Source organism: Bos grunniens, chromosome 24, assembly GCF_055505025.1.
Source record: "Bos grunniens cultivar Pamir isolate PY7600 chromosome 24, Bosgru_T2T1.0, whole genome shotgun sequence".
Lineage (NCBI taxonomy): Eukaryota > Metazoa > Chordata > Mammalia > Artiodactyla > Bovidae > Bos > Bos grunniens.
The window spans coordinates 2,580,988-2,603,492 of NC_141188.1; the positions used below are offsets into that span (position 1 = coordinate 2,580,988).

Below are 22,505 nucleotides of genomic sequence, written 5' to 3' on the forward strand. Positions count from 1 at the left end.
CGTGTTTATAGATGGGAATACCTTAAATAGCACACTATAATTATAATGAAACTTACAAACTTGCACATTGTAAATCAAAATCTCCTTGGATGCCATTTTTAAATACAACTTGGAATGCATGGAAATTTTAACAAGGGCAGAGCAATGGGTTAAGTCCTTATTGTTGACTTAAAGAGGCTGGAATCACAGTTTTTATATAATGAAGCTGTATACATCATCACACAATTATGTGTGTGACTGAAAAATCAGTTACATTGATAACACGTTTATATTTATAATCACATTCAATTGCTGTCTAAAATGTTTTGAATCATTTCATAAATTAATCTCAGCAGGAAAGAAAGCTCTCTTTTTCCTCAGTGATTTCTTTAAAATCTCAGTTAGCATAAATTATATCTATTAGCAATTCAGAAATTGCCATTTGTGCTAAAAATGGCATAGAATTCCTACTGTGCAATTACCAAATGTTTCTAAAATACTACATTTTAGATGAAAAGACTAATTTAAGAGATAATCTAAGGAAAAAGTCATTCCCACGGTAACAGTGGTACAGACACATCAACAGGTCTCTTCAGGACAGCCATCCTAAAGGCTGTGTGAACTCATTCAGATCAAAACCTAAGCTGCACTGCCCCCCCTGGACACTGCAATCAAAACTCTATTTCTATCGTCTGCTGAGTGAACTCAGACGGCGTCGGAAAAATGTACAGTATTTAGCCAATCTGGGAGTATTTAATAATTTAAACCTAGGGAGAAAACAGCAGCTTCATTCAATAAAGATGAGAATATTTATCTGCCTGGAAGACAGTTTACATTTTATTGTCCTGACAAAAGAGCAGTCTTTTAATTATGGAGGCATTAGTTTTGCATGTTTTAATAAAGAAGCATATTAGACATCAAGCATCTGACAACAACTGGATGGATGGGGGCGGAGAGTGATGCTAATCAATGCCCAATATAAAGTCAGCATGGTTATTTAAATAAAAACATGAAAGCTAAAGCAGCCCTCATTTCACATAATTGAGTATTTTTTGCAAAATAGCATAAGACCTAATACTGAAAATGTGTTAAAAACTTTGATAATGGAAAGATAATCAGCACCAGCTTTCTTTTGCCTTTAGAAAGATAAATAAATCTATTAAAATAGGGAATGAGGCAAAAATAAATCAACTATTCTAAATACATATAATCTCAGCTTTATAATTTAAGACAAAAACATCACTGGCAATAACAAAAAGTAATAAATATTTAAATTTCAGAATTTAAATTTAGCATAATACCTAATTAAAGATAACTACTGATATAATAATAAAACAAGGCCTGAAATGTATACTGTGAAGTAGAAAATAAATCTACAAGTGCTTGTAGATATTTTGTTGCTCAATCATGTTTGAGTAAAGTTATTTTTCTTTGATTGTGACAGCCTTCAGTTCAGTTCAGTCACTAAGTTGTGTCTAATTCTTTGCGACCCCATGGACTGCAGCATGCCAGGCCTCCCTGTCCATCACCAACTCTCGGAGTTCACTCAAACTCATGTCCACTGAGTCAGTGATGCCATCCAACCATCTCAGCCTCTGTCATCCCCTTCTCCTCCCACCTTCAATCTTTCCCAGCATCAGGGTCTTTTCAAAAGAGTCAGTTCTTCGCATCAGGTGGCCAAAGAATTGGATTTCAGCTTCAGCATCAGTCCTTCCAATGAATATTCAAGACTGATCTCCTTTAGGAGGGACTGGCTGGATCTCCTTGCAGTCCAACGAACTTTCAAGAGTCTTTCCCAACACCACACTTCAAAAGCATCGATTCCTCAGTGCTCAGCTTTCTTTATAGTCCAACTCTCACATCCATACATGAATAATGGAAAAACCATAGCCTTGACTAGACGGATCTTTGTTGGCAAAGTAATGTCTCTGCTTTTTAATATGCTGTCTAGGTTGGTCATAACTTTTCTTCCAAGGAGCAAGCATCTTTTAATTTCATGGCTGCAGTCACCATCTGCATGGATTTTGGAACCTAAAAAAATAAAGTCTGCCACTGTTTCCACTGTTTCTCCATCTATTTGCCATGAAGTGATGGGACTGGATGCCATGATCTTAGTTTCCTGAATGTTGAGTTTTAAGTCAACTTTTTCACTCTTCTCTTTCACTTTCATCAAGAGGCTCATCTTCTTCTCCTGTGAGAACTCCAAAACCACAACTCCCTGCTGAACAACTGTTGACTAGAGAATGTTGGATCCCACTAAAAAGATACCCCACGTCCAAGGGCAAAGGAGAAGCCCCAGCAAGACGGCAGTAGGGGTGAAATCACATTTAGAATTAAACCCCTTACCCACCAGAGATGCTCAGAGGGCTCAAACAAACCTAGTGTGCAACAGGACCCAGAGACACCCCAGAGACTTGAGCCAGAAATGCGCTTGAGTGACAGCCTTAGCAGGCTTTAAACGTTATATATATAGTCAACATTTCCCTCCAAACAAATACCCAGTCAAAATTTATGACTTATTTTCTGGTAATTTTATTTAGCTTTATTTGATTATTTCTACAATGATATAAATGTGATGTTTATCTGGAACTGAAGGCAATAATCAGACTATAAATTTTCTTGAGTTGAACTCTGATGCTGCTGCTGCTGCTAAGTCGTATCAGTTGTGTCCGACTCTGTGCGACCCCATAGATGGAAGCCCACCAGGCTCCTCTGTCCCTGGGACTATATGGCTATTAATGACATGTATGAAAACAAAAAAAGAAGAAGTATATGAATTATTTGAAATATCCATGGTTCAAAGGTCTCTGATTTGGATATGACAGAATTAACGAGAGAAAAAAAATGAGAACAAAGTAATCTCCAATATCCAGTGCATTTTCAAGAATTTAACAATCTTACCCCAGGTATAAAGGTAAATATATTATATTTCTGATTTTTTATAGAATTTCTGGGATGTTTTTCTTCACACTTTTCCGGACATCCAAGCCACACCGTACGAGCTTTCAATTCTCTCTTTCTTTGACAAATATTTATCAGCCAGTCACAGCAACTGCATGAAACAAAAGATATGTGTTGTGTATGCTTTTCTAAATGTTTTACAATTAATTCTAAATATCTAGAGCCAATATTGTTTCTGTATTTACCAGACACCAATGGCTTATTTACTGTTAAATAGTAAGGACTTTCTTAAAACGGGTCAGCTACATTAATTTAAATTTGACATAAAAGTACTGAAAGAGCTTATACAAGTGTGTGATGACTCCTGGAACCTCAGGGAGATTGCCTTCCCTGTTTAGACCCTCTCACTGGCAAAATAAAACCACTAACATTCTGAAGCAGTCAATGCTGCATATACTGAGAAGAGTCACCATATGTTACTCGTAATTCTCAATACACCACTCGGTGATTCTGACAAAGGCTCTTAGACGTCAATTGATTAAAACGTGACCATCCTCGTTTTGTCTTAGGTAGTCACTTTTTTCCTCCTTTAAAAGATGACTTTTCTAGTAGCATTAATATAAAATTAAGACTTATGACTCAATGCAATATTCTGAAAGGATACCAACATTTAATGGACTATTCAAATGGTAATAAAAGCTTGACTATATTTTCATATAGTTACCTTCACCTATGAGGTACAGATTTTAATGCTAAATCTACCCTTGTTGCTCCAATAGTGCCAGGGCTCCAGGGATACAAACTCGTCCCCTTCCTGGGACGTCCCCCTCGTCTACTCAACCATTATACTTGAGTAGAGCATATAAACCTTCTAGTGGGAGAACTTTTCTTAAAATACTTCAGAAAATGATGAAAAGGTATCAAATTCATCTTTATTAAGCATAAAATAATCATGAATTTAAACTGCAGTATTAACAATTCAGTTTAAAATTTGCAAAATGTAGAGAAAGACTCTCAATGGTTTATTTAGGAAGGGAAGTTGAAGCCAAGGATAGAACAACAGAACCACCAACCAGGAGGAGGCAGACACACCCAACTTCACTCTGACCAAGTTAACATGACAATGCCAGTCTTAGAAGGCGTGACAGTGAAAGGAGGGTGACACAACTGGACTCAGGTCCAATTCACTGCAGGTCCTCCCTCTACTCCAATCATTCTGAGGTGATTCTTTAATCACTTTTTACAGTGCTCGCTTCAGCAGCACACATGCTAAAACTGGAAACATACAGAAAAGGTCAGCATGGTCCCTGAGCAAGGACAACATGCAGATTCATGAAGCATACCACATTTAAAAGAGAAAAAAAAATCACTATCAAACACAGAACACTTAGATGTGCTGTATGAGGGAATACGCTAGGTGTTTAAATTGCGATGAGTTTATTCCTCCTGAATATCCACCAGGTTCCTGGCTGTGCTCAGAAAACCTTAGGTCTGGAAGGAGGCACAGAGCTCAGTGCTTCCCTGAGAGAGATGGGCCTTGTGCCAGGAGCTCATGTGGACCTTGTGATGTCACAGGTGACTTCATAGAGCTTCCCCAACCCCTACTTTTTCACTATTAGTAGCAGAGTGTTATGAATAACTTACTTACATGTTGGAAGTCTAGGAACCTTAGTTTTTTTTTATACAGAGTTATAGAGAAAAAAATAAACTACTGAATATGTGTTTTTAGCCTTCTGTTTTTAGCTCTCCTACCTTATAGTTCATTCGCTCAGTCGTGTCCGACTCTTCGTGACCCTGTGGACTACAGCATGTCAGGCTTCCCTGTCCATCACCAACTCCTGGAGCTAGCTCAAATTCATGTCCATCAAGTCAGTAATGCCATCCAACCATCTTATCCAACCTTACAACACTGTCACAAAAACTTACTGTCTAATAAAGCATCCATTCTCCACATGTGGCTATTTTAGTGTGAATTACTTACTACTTAGTAAAATAAAAGGTCCAGTTCCTCAGTCACACTATCCACATTTCAAGGATTCAACAGCCACCTGTCCAGTGACTAGCATATTGATCACCAAAGATCAAGCATATTCCCAGCATCCCAGGGAAGCCGTGGAGCAGGGCTGGTGGACACAGAACATGCTGCGGGCAGCATGGCAGCTGGGACAATGGTCCTCGGCGGTGTACACTTCAGATACAGGAGAAACCCTCCAGGAATGCATTCAGATATGAATTTTTTCTTCTGAAACACATAACTATCTAATCTAATGGCTTAATGTGCAAAAAGTCAGACAAGTCTTAAGATGAACAAAGGATAGCCAAGCTCAGTGTTTGAAAAAATAAATATAAAACTGAAAAAATGTGGATTTTCCAGAGTTTATGTTAGTATCAACATGGTCTACCAGTAAAAGGCTCTTAAGTGTAAAACCACTGTCTTCGTCACATGACACTATAAACATCTACTAGAATAAAATCCTCAGTATCGACACCACTATCAGCAGCGCATGAAATTAACATCCCAGTAACTCCCAAACTGTCGTGCCCTATAAACTCTAAATTAAATACCAAAGGCTAAAAACACATATTCAACAGTTTATTTTTTCTCAATAATCCTGTATAGAAAAAACTAAGGATCCTAGACTTCCAAAATATAACTAAATTATTCATAACACTCTGCTACTAATAGTGAAAAAGTGGTGGTTAGGGAGTTGTTATAAAGTCCAAGAGATGTCAAAAAGGAGATGGCAAGAGTGAACATCAACATATTAGGAATCAGCAAACTAACATGGATGGGAATGGGTGAATTTAACATTATATCTACTACTGTGGGCAAGAATCCCTTAGAAGAAATGGAGTGGCCATCATAGTCAACAAAAGAGCCTGAAATGCAGTACTTGGGTGCAATCTCAAAAGCAACAGAGTGATCTCTGTTCGTTTCCAAGGCAAACCATTCAATATCACAGTAATCCCAAGTCTATGCCCTGAGCAGTAATGCTCAAGAAGCTGAAGCTGAACAGTTCTATGAAGACCTACAAGACCTTCTAGAACTAACACCCCAAAAAGATGTCCTTTTCATTATAGGAGACTGAAATGCAAAAGTAGGAAGTCAAGAAACACCTGGAGTAACAGGCAAATTTGGCCTTGGAGTACAAAATGAAGCAGGGTAAAGACTAATAAAGTTTTACAAGAGAACACACTGTTCATAGGAAACACTCTCTTCCAACAACACTAGAGAAGACTCTACACATGGACATCACCAGATGGTCAATACCGAAATCAGACTAATTATATTCTTTGCAGCCAAAGATGGAAAAGCTCTATACAGTCAGTAAAAACAAGACTGGGAGCTGACTGTGGCTCAGATCATGAACTCCTTATTGCCAAATTCAGACTCAAATTGAAGAAAGTAGGGAAAACTACTAGATCATTCAGGTATGACCTAAATCAAATCCCTTACGATTATACAGTGGAAGTGAGAAATAAATTCAAGGGATTAGATCTGACAGACCGAGCGCCTGATGAACTATGGACGGAGGTTCATGACACTGTACCGGAGATAGGGATCAAGACCATTCCCAAGAAAAAGAAATGCAAAAAAAGCAAAATGGCTGTCTGAGGAGGCCTTACAAATACCGTGAAAAGAAGAGAAGCAAAAAGCAAAGGAGAAAAGGACCAATATACCCATTTGAATGCAGAGTTCCAAAGAAAAGCGAGGAGAGATAAGAAAGCCTTCTTTAGTGATCAATGAAAAGAAATTGAGGAAAACAACAGAATGGGAAAGACTAGAGATCTCTTCAAGAAAATCAGAGATACCAAGGGAACATTTCATGCAAATATGGGCTCAATAAAGGACAGAAATGGTATGGACCTAACACAAGCAGAAGATATTAAGAAGAGGTGGCAAGAATACACAGAAGAACTATACAAAAAAGATCCTCATGACCCAGATAATCACGATGGTATGATCACTCACCTAGAGCCAGACATCTAGGAATATGAAATCAAGTTGGCCTTAGAAAGCATCACTAAGAACAAAGCTAGTGGAGGTGATAAATTCCAGTTGAGCTATTTCAAATCCTGAAAGATGATGCTGTGAAAGTGCTGCACTCAATATGCCAGCAAATTTGGAAAACTCAGTAGTAGCCACAGGACTGGAAAAGGTCAGTTTTCATTCCAATCCCAGAGAATGGCAGTCCCAAAGAATGTTCAAACTACTACGCAATTGCACTCATCTCACACGCTAGTAAAGTGATGCTCAAAAGTCTCCAAGCCAGGCTTCAGCAATACATGAACCATGAACTTCCAGATGTTCAAGCTGGTTTTAGAAAAGGCAGAGGAACCAGAGATCAAATTGCCAACATCCGTTGGATCATGGAAAAAGCAAGAGAGTTCCAGAAAAACATCTATTTCTGCTTTATTGACTATGCCAAAGCCTTTGACTGTGTGGATCACCACAAACTGTGGAAAATTCTTAAAGAGATCGGAATACTAGACCACCTGACCTGCCTGTTGAGAAACCTGTATGCAGGTCAGGAAGCAACAGTTAGAACTGGACATGGAACAACAGACTGGTTCCAAATAGGGAAAGGAGTACGTCAAGGCTATATACTGTCATCCTGCTTATTTAATTTATATGCAGAGTACATCATGAGAAACGCTGGGCTGGAAGAAGCACAAGCTGGAATCAAGACTGCCAGGAGAAATATTAATAACCTCAGATATGCAGATGACACCACTCTTCTGGCAGAGAGCAAAGAACTAAAGAGCCTCTTGAAAGTGAAAGAGGAGAGTGAAAAAGTTGGCTTAAAGCCCAACATTCAGAAAACGAAGATCATGGCATCTGGTCCCATCACTTCATGACAAATATATGTAACAGTGGAAACAGTGAGAGACTTTATATTTGGGGTCCAAAATCACTGCAAATGGTGACTGCAGCCATGAAATGAAAAGAGGCCTACTCCTTGGAAGAAAAGTTATGACCAACCTAGACAGCATATTAAAAAGCAGAGACATTACTTTGCCAATAAAGATCCATCTAGTCAAGGCTATGGTTTTTCAAATAGTCATGTATGGATGTGATAGTTGGGCTATAAAGAAAGCTGAGCGCCAAAGAATTGATGCTTTTGAACTGTGGTGTTGGAGAAGACTCTTGAGAGTCCCTTGGACTGCAAGGAGATCCAACCAGTCCATCCTAGAGGAAATCAGTCCTGAATATTCATTGGAAGGACTGATGCTGAAACTCCAATATTTTGGCCACCTGATGCGAAGAACTGATTCTTTTAAAAAGACTCCGATACTAGGAAAGATTGAAAGTGGGAGGAGAAGGGGATGACAGAGGTTGAGACGGTTGGATGGCATCACTGACTCAATGGACATGAGTTTGAGTAAACTCTGGGAGCTGGTGATGGACAGGGAGGCCTGGCGTGCTGCAGTCCACAGAGTCACAAAGAGTCGGACACGGCTGAGTGACTGAACTGAACTGATGAAGTCCAGTGGTGTCGCCAAGATTAAATAAGTGGACAAAAGCCTGGGGTGCTACCAGAACTGCCACTGGATTATGCAGACAGAAGACAGCGAGAGAGACAGGTGCTACCAAGTAAAGAATATACTTGTAATCAAAAAGTACATGTAAGTCTTAGGGAGTTGTAGAGCTAAGGCAGAAGGTACACATGAGCGATTTTTGAAGGCAAAGAAACAAGAGTAAAATACACTGGTAAATACTGGTGAGTGAGAAGGAGCAGCAGAGAGCTGCCCCTGCAACAAGTCAGGAGCCTGCACCCAGAACATGGGCAGGGGCCCAGAAGGCTACCTCAATGACTCATCACTCTGAAGACACTTTCCCATTTATATGCAAATTGAAACTAAATTCAGTAATGCACAAAGTATCCTTTTTACTTAAAAACACTTTAGGATTAGTAACTTTTCACAGATGCCTCTACAATCAAAGTAGTGCTCCAATATTAAATAAAGTATCTACATACCAAGATCCCATCTTCTAAAATTTTAAGTGACCATAATTAGGTAACTTCCAATATTTAGAGCTTCCTAAATAAACAAATAAATATTCCATCCATCAAGTATCTTCAGTCACCAAGCCAGAAGCAATCGGGCACTCACGTCCTCCTGAAAGACCTGCATTTTCCCATGCTTTTGCACTCCAAACATGCTGCAGGTTAACTGAGAGGGTAGAGGCCATTGAGATCCAGGAATAATCCCAGCATTTGATACAGGCCCCTTCATATGGAAATGCTACTCAGGGCTCCACTTTCACGGGACAAAGTGATTTTTGATAGGGAGTGAAATGTAAATCTCCTGAGAAAGACATTACCGCTCCACTTCCACCCCCAGAACTACATATCTGAGTGCATCACAATAACTCATGTGGAGGACACTCAAACGTTTAGAAGACAGATCACAGAAAAAATTTTCAGAATCAAATTTGTCAGAGTTGGAATTTTTGCCAAATAATAAAAATGAGAAGGCAGATCTTAAGCCATGAAGAAATTAAAGCCGACTTAATCCCTGAAGAAGAACAATTTTAAAGTAAGCCTTACTATTCACAGAATCTACAAGTAAAAATACACAGAAATATCTAGAGCTCACTAATATTATTTGCTACCTTTACTACAATATTCACTAACATTTTCTACTGCAATTAAACTAATTTTACACAACTTCTACTTTTTGATCCACCACCTAATAATTATAGTAACACAATTTTATAATGTCATGTCATTGTGTTAGTCACTCAGTTGTGTCCAACTCTTTGCAACCCATGGACTGTAGCCTGCCAGGCTCCTCTATCCATGGAATTCCCCAGGCAAGAATACTGGAGTGGGGAGCCATTTCCTTCTCCAGGGGATCTTCCCAAGCCAGGGATCAAACCCAGGTCTCCTGCATTGCAGGTAGATTCTTTACCATCTGAGCTACCAGGGAAGTTATAATCCCTGGTACTTAGTAAATAAAAAGGTTAACGAATATTCAAAACTGGAAATCTGTAAGAAATAAAAAAAATAAAACCAATGTAAGTTGCTAACCGTAAACTCTGTCCTGTAAGGTAGTTTTAATTTCTGTAACGATTTCCTGGTGCAGCAGGTGTCTCCTGAACACTAAATGTGGCCACGTCTCAGGTCACTCTGGTCCACATGGAAAGAGACACTCATGAGTAAAGCCGCCACGATGGCTCAGTCAGCTGTGCCCACTGGATCACCATTTCTTAAGATAAAGACTTTACATACATGTCGAGTGTATGTTACTCAGCTGTTTTAATTTCCCCAAAACATGGGTGTTTTTGCTGCTAACATCTATATTTTCAAATATATCTTCAGTAAGAAAAGGAATACTACAAATGAAATCCCGAATGTGCCTATGTTCCATTTGGTAAAAACAAAACCCTGTAAGAGACCAAAAATAACTCAACAGTATACTCAGTGTTGTTAATGCTCACAATTCCTGGCAAATGTCTGACCGGGACGGATAAGTCGCCACTTCTACAGCACAGGCCTCCTTCGTGGAGCCCACACTGCAGACACGAGGCCACACTGTATCCTCACAGCTGCCTGTCTGTCCGTGCCTGCCCCCACGCCCTCAGTCTTCAGAAACACTGTCACCCAGGGATCGTCCACGCATAACAGACGCTCATTTCCACTGCAGGATTCCTTTGGGGGGTGTTCTCTACTGGCAGATGGCAAATCCGGACCTACTGCATGGAGACCACAAGGCCCAGTCCTAGCACTTCTCCCAGTCCATGGGGCAAAGAGGGAGGAAGGGCTTTGGCTCGTCAAGTCAGACTCTTCTTCAACTCCTAGCTTTCCCCTTAACTCTCATGACAGGGACTCTCAGTTCTTGGCTTCAACCATGGTGAGAATGTGCACCTCAGACGGCACCATGGGGTCAAGTCCGACTCCTTTCTCCACCCCACACTAATGAAGAACACATGTCACACCATCAGACAGTTCCACCCAAACCCATCCACTGCAGCTGTCTCCTCAACCGACAACACTGGCCCCCGTTCCCACCGTAACCACCGCCTCGCTTCCACAGCTGGTGTTGTAATGGCCAAGCCTCTCCCTGATGGACAAACAGTAATAGAATTATGCTAGGTTTGATACAAATGCATGATTATTGATCTTCCTTTGTTGATTACTGATGATCTCTACCAAAGCATGACCAACTTTCTCTTGTTTTTAGCCCTCATCTGTATCCCAGACACCTTCTAACTTAAATGAACGAATGGTCCCAATCAAGGATAAAAGTCATCTTCTCCAACATGATTTCACTGTTCCTCCCTTATTTTTTCTGCCGCCTAAAAAAAAGGAGTATAAGCCTTCCTTTCCAAAACTGTCCTTTTCCCCAAGGTACCCACCCCTCCTTTCCCTGTCATAGGCCTATGCCACACGCCTACTGATGCTTTTAGGAGAGTCATCGTTGAGGGGCTTCCACTATCACAATAATTACAACAACGCTCAACCTCTATCTCTAGACCCTGCTTCTGGGTCTGACACAACTGTCTTAGACCAATCCAGTTCAAAACAGATTTATAAAAGGTACCACAGGTACCTCACACTAGTGAGAAGGGCCATCATTAAAAAGTCTATAAATAATAAATGCTGGAGGGCGTGTGGAGAAAAAGGAACCTACACTGCTGGTAGGAATGTAAATCGGTACATCCACTAGGGAGAAGAGTATACTGAAAGTCGCTCAGTCGTGTCTGACTCTACGACCCCATGGACTGTGGCCCACCAGGTTCCTCTGTCCAAGGAATTCTCCAGGCAAGAGTACTGGAGTGGACTGCCATTCCCTTCTCCAGGGGAATCTTTCCAACCCAGGGATCATGCCCAGGTATCCTGCACTGTGGACAGATTCTTCACTGTTTGAGCCGCTGGAGATGCTCAGGGAGAACAGTATGGAACTGCAAGCAGATTCTTTACCATCTGAGCCACCAGAGACACTCAGAGAGAACAGTATGGAAGTTCCTTAAAAACTACCATCACCATATGATCCAGCAGTCTCATTCCTGGGCATGTATCCGGAGCAAACTCTAATTCAGAAAGATACATGCACACCAATGTTCACTGCAGCACTGTTTACAATAGCAAAGACATGGAAGCAACCAAAGTGTCCACTGACAGAGGAATGGATAAAGATGTGGGACATATATACAATGAAATATTACTCAGCCATAAAAAAGGATGAAATACTACCATCTGTAGCAACATGAATGGACCTAGAGATGATCATATTAAGTGAAGTCAGTCAGAGAAAGACAAATATCATGTGATAGTGCATATATGCAAAAGCTGAACAATGATGCAAATGAACTTATTTACAAAACAGAATCACAGATACAGAAGACAAACTTAAGGTTACCAAAGAGGATAGCAGGGGTTGGCAAGGAAGGGGGTAAATTCGGAGTTTGGGATAAACATACACATACTACTATATATAAAACAGATAACAACAAGAATACAACACAGGGAACTATATTCAATACCTTATAGTAACCTATAATAGAAAAAATCTGAAAAAATACATATGTTTAACTGAAAAAACAAAAATACTAACAAGGAAGTATATAGGAAGATGTGTATAGCTGCGTGCAAAGACTAGGCTATTTTATGTAAGAGACTTGCGCATCCATTGATTGGTAACTGCAGGGCTCCTAGAGGGCTTCCCTGGAGGCTCAGACGGTAAACACAACACAGGAGACCTGGGTTTGATCCCTGGGTCAGGAAGATCCCCTGCAGAAGGGAATGGCTATCCACTCCAGTATTCTTCCCTGGAGGAATCCATGAACAGAGGAGCCTGGTGGGCTACAGACCAGGGTCGAAAAGAATTGGACACCTGTGAGTGATTATCACTCTCACTTTTCAGGGGTCCTAGAACCAATCCTCCACAGAGGCCATGGGGTACGTATAAAATTATAGATGGAAAAGAAAGGAACACAATTTATAAGTATCAATTTACAAATATCAATACAGTGACAAAAATCAATTCTACCATGTATTAATTACAGAGTCACTGTCTCCATCTTTTAAAGTGTTAGTCACTCAGTCGTGTCCAACATTTCACGATCCCATGCACTGGGGCTCGCCAGGCTCCTCTATCCATGGAATCCTCCAGGCAAGAATACTGGAGTAGGTTGCCATTTCCTTCTGCAGGGTTTAAACATTAAATCATCTGACAAGAAAAGTGAATTTGGCTTTCTGTCCCTTTTGGATTAGCACTGTTTGGTTTTGACTAAGGTTATTTACACTGTCCAGGATGTCATTTAGAGTGGCTTCTTTAGTTTGACATGGAAACAAATGTGCTGAGAAGCTAAGCTTATAAATAACAATGTAACCTCGCTGAGCAGGAGGTTAGGCAGCGAAGGGAGACAAACCTGGTACAGAGGAACTTCCATCCCCCGCAGACAAACCACTCCAGGCCTCTCTTTCTTCGGGTGATCCTAGCTCGTGGTAAAGTGTGGTAATCACTTTCGTCGTTCTCAAAGCCCTCTTCAGACATCATCAGTGGCATTTCATCCAAGTGGGCAGACTCATCCTCCAGCTGGTACCTGGAGAGAGGAAAGATCAGAGCACTGAGGTGGGGCAAGCTGTCTCCTGTCTACAGTAAGGGTTTCACTCAGGGTAAGAGCTGGCCCAGTTCTACTAATTACACTTTTCTTTTCTCCTCATATTAAGCTACATGAACCAAGAACATCCAGATGTACAAGCTGGATTTAGATAGAAAAGGCAGAGGAACCAGAGGTCAAATTGCCAACATCTGCTGGATCACAGAAAAGCAAGGGAACTCCAAAAAAAATCTACTTTTGCTTCATTGACTACACTGAAGCCTTTGACTGTGTGAACACAACAAACTGTGGAAAAATTCTGAAAAGAGATGGGACTACCAGACCACCTTACCTGTCTCCTGAGAAACCTGTATGCAGGATAAGAAGCAACAGTGAGAACCAGACATGAAACAATGGACTGGTTCAAAACTGGGAAAGGAGTCTGTCAAGGCTGTATACTGTCACCCTGCTTATTTAACTTATATGCTGAGGACATCATGCAAAATGCCAGGCTGGATGACTCACAAGCTGGAATCAAGATTTCCGAGAGAAACATCAACATGACTTAGTGACTGAACAACAACAAAAATGCTTAGGTTGTAACTCATATTACCTATGCCTTTTGTTGTTTAGTCACTAAGTTATGTCTAATTATTTGTGACCCCATGGACTGCAGCACACCAGGCTTCCCTGCCCTTCACCATCTCCCGGAGCTTGCTCAAACTCATGTCCACTGAGTTGATGATGCCATCCAACCATCTCACCCTCTGTTGTTCCCTTCTCCTCCTGTCCTCAATCTTTTCCAGCATCAGGGTCTTTTCCAAAGAGTCAGCTATTTGCATCAGGTGGCCAAAGTACTGGAGCTTCAATTTCAGCATCAGGCCTTCCAATGAATATTCAGGGTTGATTTCCTTCAGGATTGACTGGTTGGATTGCCTTGCTGTCCAAGGACTCTCAAGGAGTCATCTCCAACACCACAGTTTGAAAGCATCAATTCTTCAGCACTCAGCCTTCTTTACAGTCCAACACTCTGATCCATACATGACCACTGGAAAAACCATTGTTTTCAGTAGATGGACCTTTGTTGGCAAAGTGATGTCTCTGCTTTTTAATATGCTGTCTAGGTTTGTCATAGCTTTTCTTCCAAGGAGTGTCTTTTAATTTCATGGCTGCAGTCACCATCCACAGTGATTTTGGAGCCCAAGAAAATAAAATCTGTTACTGTTTCCCCAACTATTTGCCATAAAGTGATGGGACTGGATGCCATGATCTTAGTTTTTGAATGCTGACTTTTAAGCCAGCTTTCTCACTCTCCTCTTTCACCCTCATCAAGAGGCTCTTTAGTTCATCTTTGCTTTCTGCCATTAGAGTGGTATTATCAGCCTATGTGAGGTTGTTGATACTTCTCTCAGCAATCTTGATTCCAGCTTGTGATCATGCAGCCCAGCGTTTCTCATGATGTACTCCGCATACAAGTTAAATAAGCAGGATAACAATGAATAGCCTTGATGTACTCCTTTTTCAATTTTGAACCAGTCTGTTGTTGCATGTTTGGTTCTAACTGTTGTTTCTTGTCCTGCATACATGTTTCTCAGAAGTCAAGTAAGGTGGTCTGGTATTCCCTTCTCTTTAAGAATTCTTCCAGTTTGTTGTGTCCACACGGTCAAAGGCTTCAGCACAGTCAATAAAACAATAGTATAATTAAAAAAAATTTTTTTCTATAGTTATTGTTGATAACACCCTGCTCCCTGGCAGCCAAGAAACCACTGGCAGATGGATATTCCCTCATCACCTCTCACACCCCCAGCCTGCCAAGCTAATTCCTACAATGCGGTCTTGCCTGAACTTACCATGAGGCCCTTTCCTCTTGTCGTCCTGCTGGCTGCCACAGAGAGAGTCTGCACCCTGACACACAGGGCAAATTCACTCAAGAGAGTGAATATGGGGAGTGGGCTGCTCAACTGGACAGCCAGAATATTGGGGAAAGAACCCCTGAAGGCCTCTTAGACTAGAAGCTCAGGGAAACGGATGGCTGATGTTTACTGAGTCCTTACTATGGCCAGGTACAATGTAGGTCTGTAATCTGCATTATCAAAGAAGAACATCTTAAAAGAAACAAGCAACTAGGGGGAATAAATGCAGCGTATAACAGAAAAACAATGCTATATAGGCAGTTCTCCCAAATCGATAAAAAAGCAAATGCCTCAAACGACAGATGAGCAAAGACAATTCACAAATGAAAAAAAAACAACTAAAAAAATCACGTTCCACCACATTAGGAACTCCAACGCTTTCAACACACACTCGAGTGCCCACTACGTGCTAGCAGTGTCCCCGCGGGTACAGAAGCAGAGAGGCAACAAAGCCCCTGCGATACACAGCTCAGGGACTCACAGACACTGAATGGGAAAAGTGCTAGGAAGACAATTAAGGAAGTGATAAGACTGGAAGTGACAGGAAGGGTTTTCCTGGATCATCAAGGAAGCTGAGTCTCAACAAGCGACACCTGGATGAAAAGCAGCCAACCACACGAAGGTCTAGGAAGGCAGAGAAGGGGCTGTGGAGCTTGGAGGACCGCAGGAGGGGAGAGAGCCAGTGTGGCTGGAGTGAGTGAGCCTCATGGTCTGGGGAACGAAAATGAAGTGCTCAGTGAGCAGAGGAAGGCAATGAAAGGTTTTAAGCCTGGGAATGATTTTCGTTTTCAAAAAGGACTCTTAAAACATGCAAATTAAAATAACTGAAAAAAATTAATTCTTAACATCTGGCATAGCCAACAGTCTTGGATAACCAGGCACTCTTAATTGCTGTAAGAAAGTGAACAACTTTTTGGGAGAATAATTTGTGAAGATGCATCAAAAGCCTTTTTCTTTTTTTATAATGTAATTTAACTTTAACCACAGGTTCTAATTATCTCATGAAAATTAAAAATATATGTAAGATGTATCTACAAAGATGATGATCACCATGCTATGCTAGTCACCCAAAACGCATGGAAAAACCTTCATATCAACAATTAAAGCTGCTTAACTCATGATGGAATACCATATCATTACTAAAACCAAGAAGGCAGAAGACCTCTGCTTAAAGCAAATGTCTGGAGAAGCAGCAGTCAATACTGACACCCGTCTTGAACACTTCACTCCCCTAATCAAAGGGATACTTGTCTTCATCTCTCATCTAATCCACAAACAACTCCAAATACTCTCAATTCCACCATGGAATATCCTTAAAGCAAGCCACCTATCACTTTAGATGATTTAGGCAAAAAGTACACAATCTGAAACAGAATTAATATTTTTCCTCTCAAAAATTCCTTTTTCTTACTTTTGTGTAAAAGCACCTCTTTTAAAAGTCAACCAGAAAATGGATATTTATACAAATTGCAATTAAAATTCAAACCACCACTTACAGATATTATAACATAGTATACAAAATGAGATTTTTAGTCTTTTTCATTAAATTCTTTTAGTGATTATGCTGCATTTTAGCAAAAGTCACAATCTTATCATGTTTAATGCTAGAAAAGCAGTACAATGAGAGTCTGAAAGATAATGAATATAAGCAGCATCATGTTTAGTAACCTCAACTTCAGAAAGGGAGCCTTTGAACTGGCAAGCAATTTATTCCATTTCCAAAGCAATTTTCCTATTGTATTGAAAATTTTACCTCAGTATTTAAAAACAATAAGATGATGAATAATGGATTTTTTCAGAGACAAGATAAGCAGAGAATCTTAAGTGTCTTTGTTGCCTGGTGTCATACACACTTAATTGGTTTGTCACTCAAGAAAAATCAACGTTTCCAGCAATTAAGTATAATTCTGGAAACATATTTTTTTTAAATGAGTAAAAACAATGTGAACAAAGGACAGAATGGATGATCCCCAACCCAAGAGTCCACCATGCTAAGAACTGACGACAGCTCTCTCCACGGCGGCCAAAGGTTAAAAAACCAGGAACTTTCAACAAAACATTCAAGTACTGGAAGGCACATAATTTACATGTATCCAAGTAAAAGTAGGTCAGCACAATAACTATCTTAAACTCACATTTTTATCTTAAGTCCAACAGCCTTATTGTTTCCATTTTGATGAGAAACATTTCTGAGAAGTCAACTGATATTAAAGGGAGAAAAACACTTAAAATATGCCTACTGCTTAAACCTTCTTTAAGAAAAATAAACACTCCCTCTCTGCCTACATGTTAATAAAGCAGAAAAACAAGGCAATGAAATGCTATAAAAAATGTATATTTTCTTCATCAAGTACAGCTTCCAAGTTCAACTGTGTTTCGATGAGTCATTAATAAGCAGCAAAACTGTATGAACTAGTGAGAAATTAGAACTCCTTTCCTCCTACAACAGCAGAGGAGATGAACAGGGGAATAGTTTTAAAAAACAAAAAAAAATTAAAGGACCAGTGCTGGAGCAGCATGCCTTGACATCAGGAGCAAAAATAAGCAACAAGGACAATAGGCTTTACTGACCTATGATTCCTCTTATAGAATGTTCTATAAAAACTGAACACCAATTTCTTGAATAAGAAATTACACCAACACTATACATATATTGAGACAAACTTCTGAATTAGTTAATGGTGCATACATGCTAAGTCACTTCAGTCATGTAACTCTTTGCAACCCCCTACAGCCCATCAGGCTCCTAGGTCTATGGGAATTTCTAGACAAGAATACTGGGTTGAGTTGCCATTTCCTCCTCCAGGGGATATTCCTGACCCAGGGATTGAACCCATGTTTCTGTCTCCTACACTGGCAGGCGAATTCTTTACCACTAGCCTCCAGAATTAATAGTACAATATTTAATGTATGTAAATGCCAATCCAGAAATTTACAGACAAGCAGGACAGTTAAGCTAAGGACACATACTCCAGCTGCCCAAAAGGTGCTATTCCAGTCACCAACTCTATCTTCATGCTAATACTGTCAGTTTAGAAAGTTAAGAAAAATATTTCTATTTTGGTTAAGTATAAAGAATTTTATAAACTTGCATGAAATAGTTCTTTTAAAGGAACTGCTATGTATTATAAGAGTATGTCTCTGATTCCAAGGAATCCTGGACCTGGGTACTTTGATAAATGCTATCTTAAGAATCATTCTGTACTTTTAAAAAAGCTTTTAATTACAGACCATCACAGAAAAGGAAAACAGTAAAATATCTATTATCATAATAATTGTAAAACTTTTTAGATTCACAGAAAAATGTGTGTAGACACTCAATGAAAGAAAACACTGAAAAAAAATTGTATTTCCTCTACCAAGAAACATACTAATATTTTAGAGATAATCAGACAATAGCCATCTGTTCTCAGCATGAGTCTCTTTTTAAAAGAGACTGATAAAACAGAAGACTTAAATAAGGTGTGTGTGTGTGTGTGTGTGTGTGTGTGTGTATGTGTTAGTTGCTTAGTCGTGTCCGACTGTTTGCAACCCCATAGACTGTAGCCCACCAGGACCCTCCGTCCATGTGATTCTCCAGGCAAGAACACTGAAGTGGGTTGCCATTTCCTTCTCCAAAAGGAACTACAGAAAGAAAGAAAGTGAAGTCGCTCAGTCGTGTCCGACTCTTTGCAACCCCATGGACTGTAGCTTATCAGGCCCCTCCATCCATGGAATTTTCCAGGTAAAAGTACCAGAGTGGGTTGCCATTTCCTTCTCAATTAAATAAGGTCCACAGCTTTAGAGCACAACACCAACTACGTCCAGGATACAACCAAAATCACTCATACCAAAACCCAATAAACCTCAACCTGAATGAGAAGAGACTCAAAAGATACTAACATGAAAAAGATTCAGATGCTGAAATTATCTAACAGGAGTTTTAAAACAGTCATCATCAAAGTGTTTCAATGGGCAATACAAACATGCTTGAAACATAAGAAAAAATTAGAAAAACTAAGCAAAGAAAGAGCTAATATGAATTAGAATCAACTGGAAATTTTGAAACTAAAAAAAAAATAAGACTTAAAAACTGAATGGACAGGCTCAGCAGCAGAATGAAGGAGACAGAGAAAAAAATCAATGAGCTTGAAGATGGAACAACAGAAATCACCCAATCTCAACAGAAAATGAACAGAACTCATGACCAAGTGGGACTAAAAGAAAAGCTCTCACAAGATGTCACTAGAGTATCAGCAGAAGAGATGAAAGATTGTCCAAATATAAGCATTCAAATAAATAAATGCTGAAAACTTCTAACTGACAAAAGATTCAAGAAACTAAGTGAAACAGTATAAACTCAAATCTGTGCTAAGGCCCATAAAAAATCAAACTACTGAAAACCAAAGACAAAGCTTGAAATTAGTGAGAAATACTGCACCAACAATGGAAATCATTCCAATGACATCAGATTTCTCATCAGAAATCATGGAACCCAAAAAGAAGTGACATAACATTTTTCAAGTGCTGAGAGAACTGTCAACCTGAAACTGCATATATGATGAAAATATCCTTACAGAATGAAGGGGAAATAAGACATCCTCAGATGAAGAAAAACTAAGAGATTTGTTTTCGGCAGACCCATCCTCAAAGTATAGCCAAGGAATTCTTAGAACAGAAACAAGAAAATAGTTTTGGTATACCAGGAAATAAGAGAACAACAGAAGTAGCAAAAATACTATAATAAGGTGTCCCTCTCCTCTTATGTTTTCTAAATTATGTTTGAGAGATAAAGCAAAACTTCTAACATTGATGAGCAGTTCTAATTGTATGTAAGGGAAATACATAACTACTTTCGTATATGTAAAACTTACATATAATTTTACACGACACAAGCATACCTCAGAGATACTGTAGGTTCAGTTCCAGACCACTGGAATAAAGCAAATATGGTAATAAAGTGAGTCAAATAAATTTTTTGGTTTTCTGGTACATACAAAAGTTATGTTCACAATGTATTGAAGTCTACCAAGTGTGCAATAGCATTATGTATTAAAAAAAGTACATGCCTTAACTGAAAAAAACTTTATTGCTTAAAAATGCTAACCATCAACTGACAATGCAGGGTTGCCACAAACCTTCAATTTGTAAAAAAAAAAAAACAAAACAACCACAATCCTGCAAAGCACAATAAAACAAGGTATGCCCATAGTTATATTACCAGTGGTGGGAATAAAAGGATGTAAGGTATACACTTTACTTTTTATTTTATTATACACTTTACTCAAATTGACGAAATATCAACAGGAGCACACGGTGATGAGTTATGCATGTGTAACATAACATGTAGAACTACTGCTACAGTGTTCATACAAAGAGACCCATGTAAAACACCACAAGTAAATCAAAATGGAATTCTAAAAAATGCTCAAGTGACTGTTAAAAAAGGCAGGAAAAAGAAAAGAGAGAAACAAAAGACAGAAAACAGAAAGTAAAATGGCAGGTGTAAGCCCTAACTGATCAATCACTACACTGAATGTAAATGTTCTAAATGCATCAGCCTAAGGACACACGACGGCAGAGTGGATAAAAAGTATAACCAACCACATATCAACGAAGAGAAACTCACTTTACTAAAAGCAGGTTGAAAGTAAAAGGATGGAAAATTATGTGCCAGGCAAATATCAATCCAAAAAAAGCAGGAGTGGCTATAATAATGTCAGTAAAGCAAACATCAGAGCAAAAAAGTTACTAGCGACAGACAGGGAAATTTCATAATAATAAAAATGTCAGTCCATCAAGAATACATGGAATTCCAACATGAATGCACCAAAAATAGACCTGCAAAATATGTGAAGCAAAAACTGATAAAACTACAAGGAGAAACAGACAAATCCATAATTACAGTTAAGAGACTTCAACTATCCACCCTCAGCAACCAGACAGTAAACCAGCAAGGAGAGAAGAACTCAGCACCATTAAGTAACAGGATCTAACTGCATTTCAGAACATTTCACCCAACAACAGCACAAAGTACTTTCTTTTCAGGAGCCCCAGGATTTCTACTGATATAGATCATATCCTCAGTCACAAAACAAACTGCACCAAATTTAGAATAACTGAAATCATACAAATTGTGTTCTTTGATCACAAAAAAAATCATGCTAGCAGATAACAGTAAATTTTCCAAAGTCACTTCTAAACAATCCACTGGTCAGAGACGATGTCTCAGAGAAAATCAAAACACAAAAATTTGTTGGACACAGGTAAGTCAGTGCCAAGAGGGAAATTTACAGCAATAAGTATTTACATTAAAAAAGAAGAAAAGTCTCTAATTAATAATCCAAGATCTCACCTTAAGAAATGAGAAGAGAAAAATGAATATAATGTAAACAAAGAAATTAATGAAGTTGGAAAAAGAAAACTAGTAAAACATAAGTAAAGTAAAAGATGGATCTTTGAAAAGATCAAATCTCTAGCAAGAACAAACAACAACAAAAAAAGTGAAGGCACAAACCACCAACATCTGAATGAAATAACAGCAAAAAGAAAATAGGGGAATACTACAAACAAGTCTATACACATAAATACAGCAACTTAGCTAAAATGAACCAACTGGTCATAAGCACAAACTATCACCATTCACCAAATATAAAACAGATCCTTTGAATAGCTCAATAACTATTTTAAAAACTGAATTTTAAATTGAAACACCCTAAAAAGAAATCTCCAGGTCCAGATGGTTTCACTGGAAAATTCTACCAAACATTTAAAGAAGTAACACCAACTTTACAAAATGTCTTCCAGAAAGGGAAAGAGAAGAAAACACTTCCCCACTCATCTCATGGGGCCAGGAATCAGGGTAAAGTCTGGCCATCACTGCCACTCTACTCATGGAATTTAAGGTCTAATGAGAAGATGAGCAATTAGTCAAGTGCACTCTGTGCTGTGAGGGGAAGCAGAGTGCTGTATGAGCCTGGCAGGAGCATCTTGTTCTGTTCTGGCTAGGGATGAAATCAAGGAAGGTATTAGAAGGCCACCTGATGTGAAGAACTGACTCATTGGAAAAGACCCTGATGCTGGGAAAGATTGAAGGTGGGAGGAGAAGGGGGCGACAGAGGATGAGATGGTTGGATGGCATCACCGATGTGATGGACATGAGTTTGAGCAAACTCTGGGAG

General features: G+C 39.3%; 1 protein-coding gene and 1 non-coding gene across 10 annotated transcripts in view; one reads left to right on the forward strand and one right to left on the reverse strand.

The window, feature by feature from the left end:
- ATP9B (ATPase phospholipid transporting 9B) overlaps nt 1-22,505 on the reverse strand; it is a 151,591-nt gene that overhangs the window by 124,299 nt on the left and 4,787 nt on the right. For all 9 annotated transcript variants that reach the window (XM_086372096.1, XM_086372092.1, XM_086372101.1 and 6 more), the window contains 2 exons: nt 13,262-13,435; nt 2,881-3,031 (listed from right to left, as the gene is read on the reverse strand). Coding sequence is in view for 2 of the 9 variants with exons in the window: in XM_086372092.1 (XP_086228218.1) it covers nt 2,881-3,031; nt 13,262-13,435 (325 nt within the window). In the remaining 7 variants the exon portion in view is untranslated. Of the gene's footprint in view, nt 1-2,880; nt 3,032-13,261; nt 13,436-22,505 lie in introns of those variants that run through there.
- Nucleotides 4,126-4,232, forward strand: LOC147345828 (U6 spliceosomal RNA). Its single transcript, XR_015154206.1, has one exon. It is a non-coding gene; the product is annotated as a U6 spliceosomal RNA (small nuclear RNA).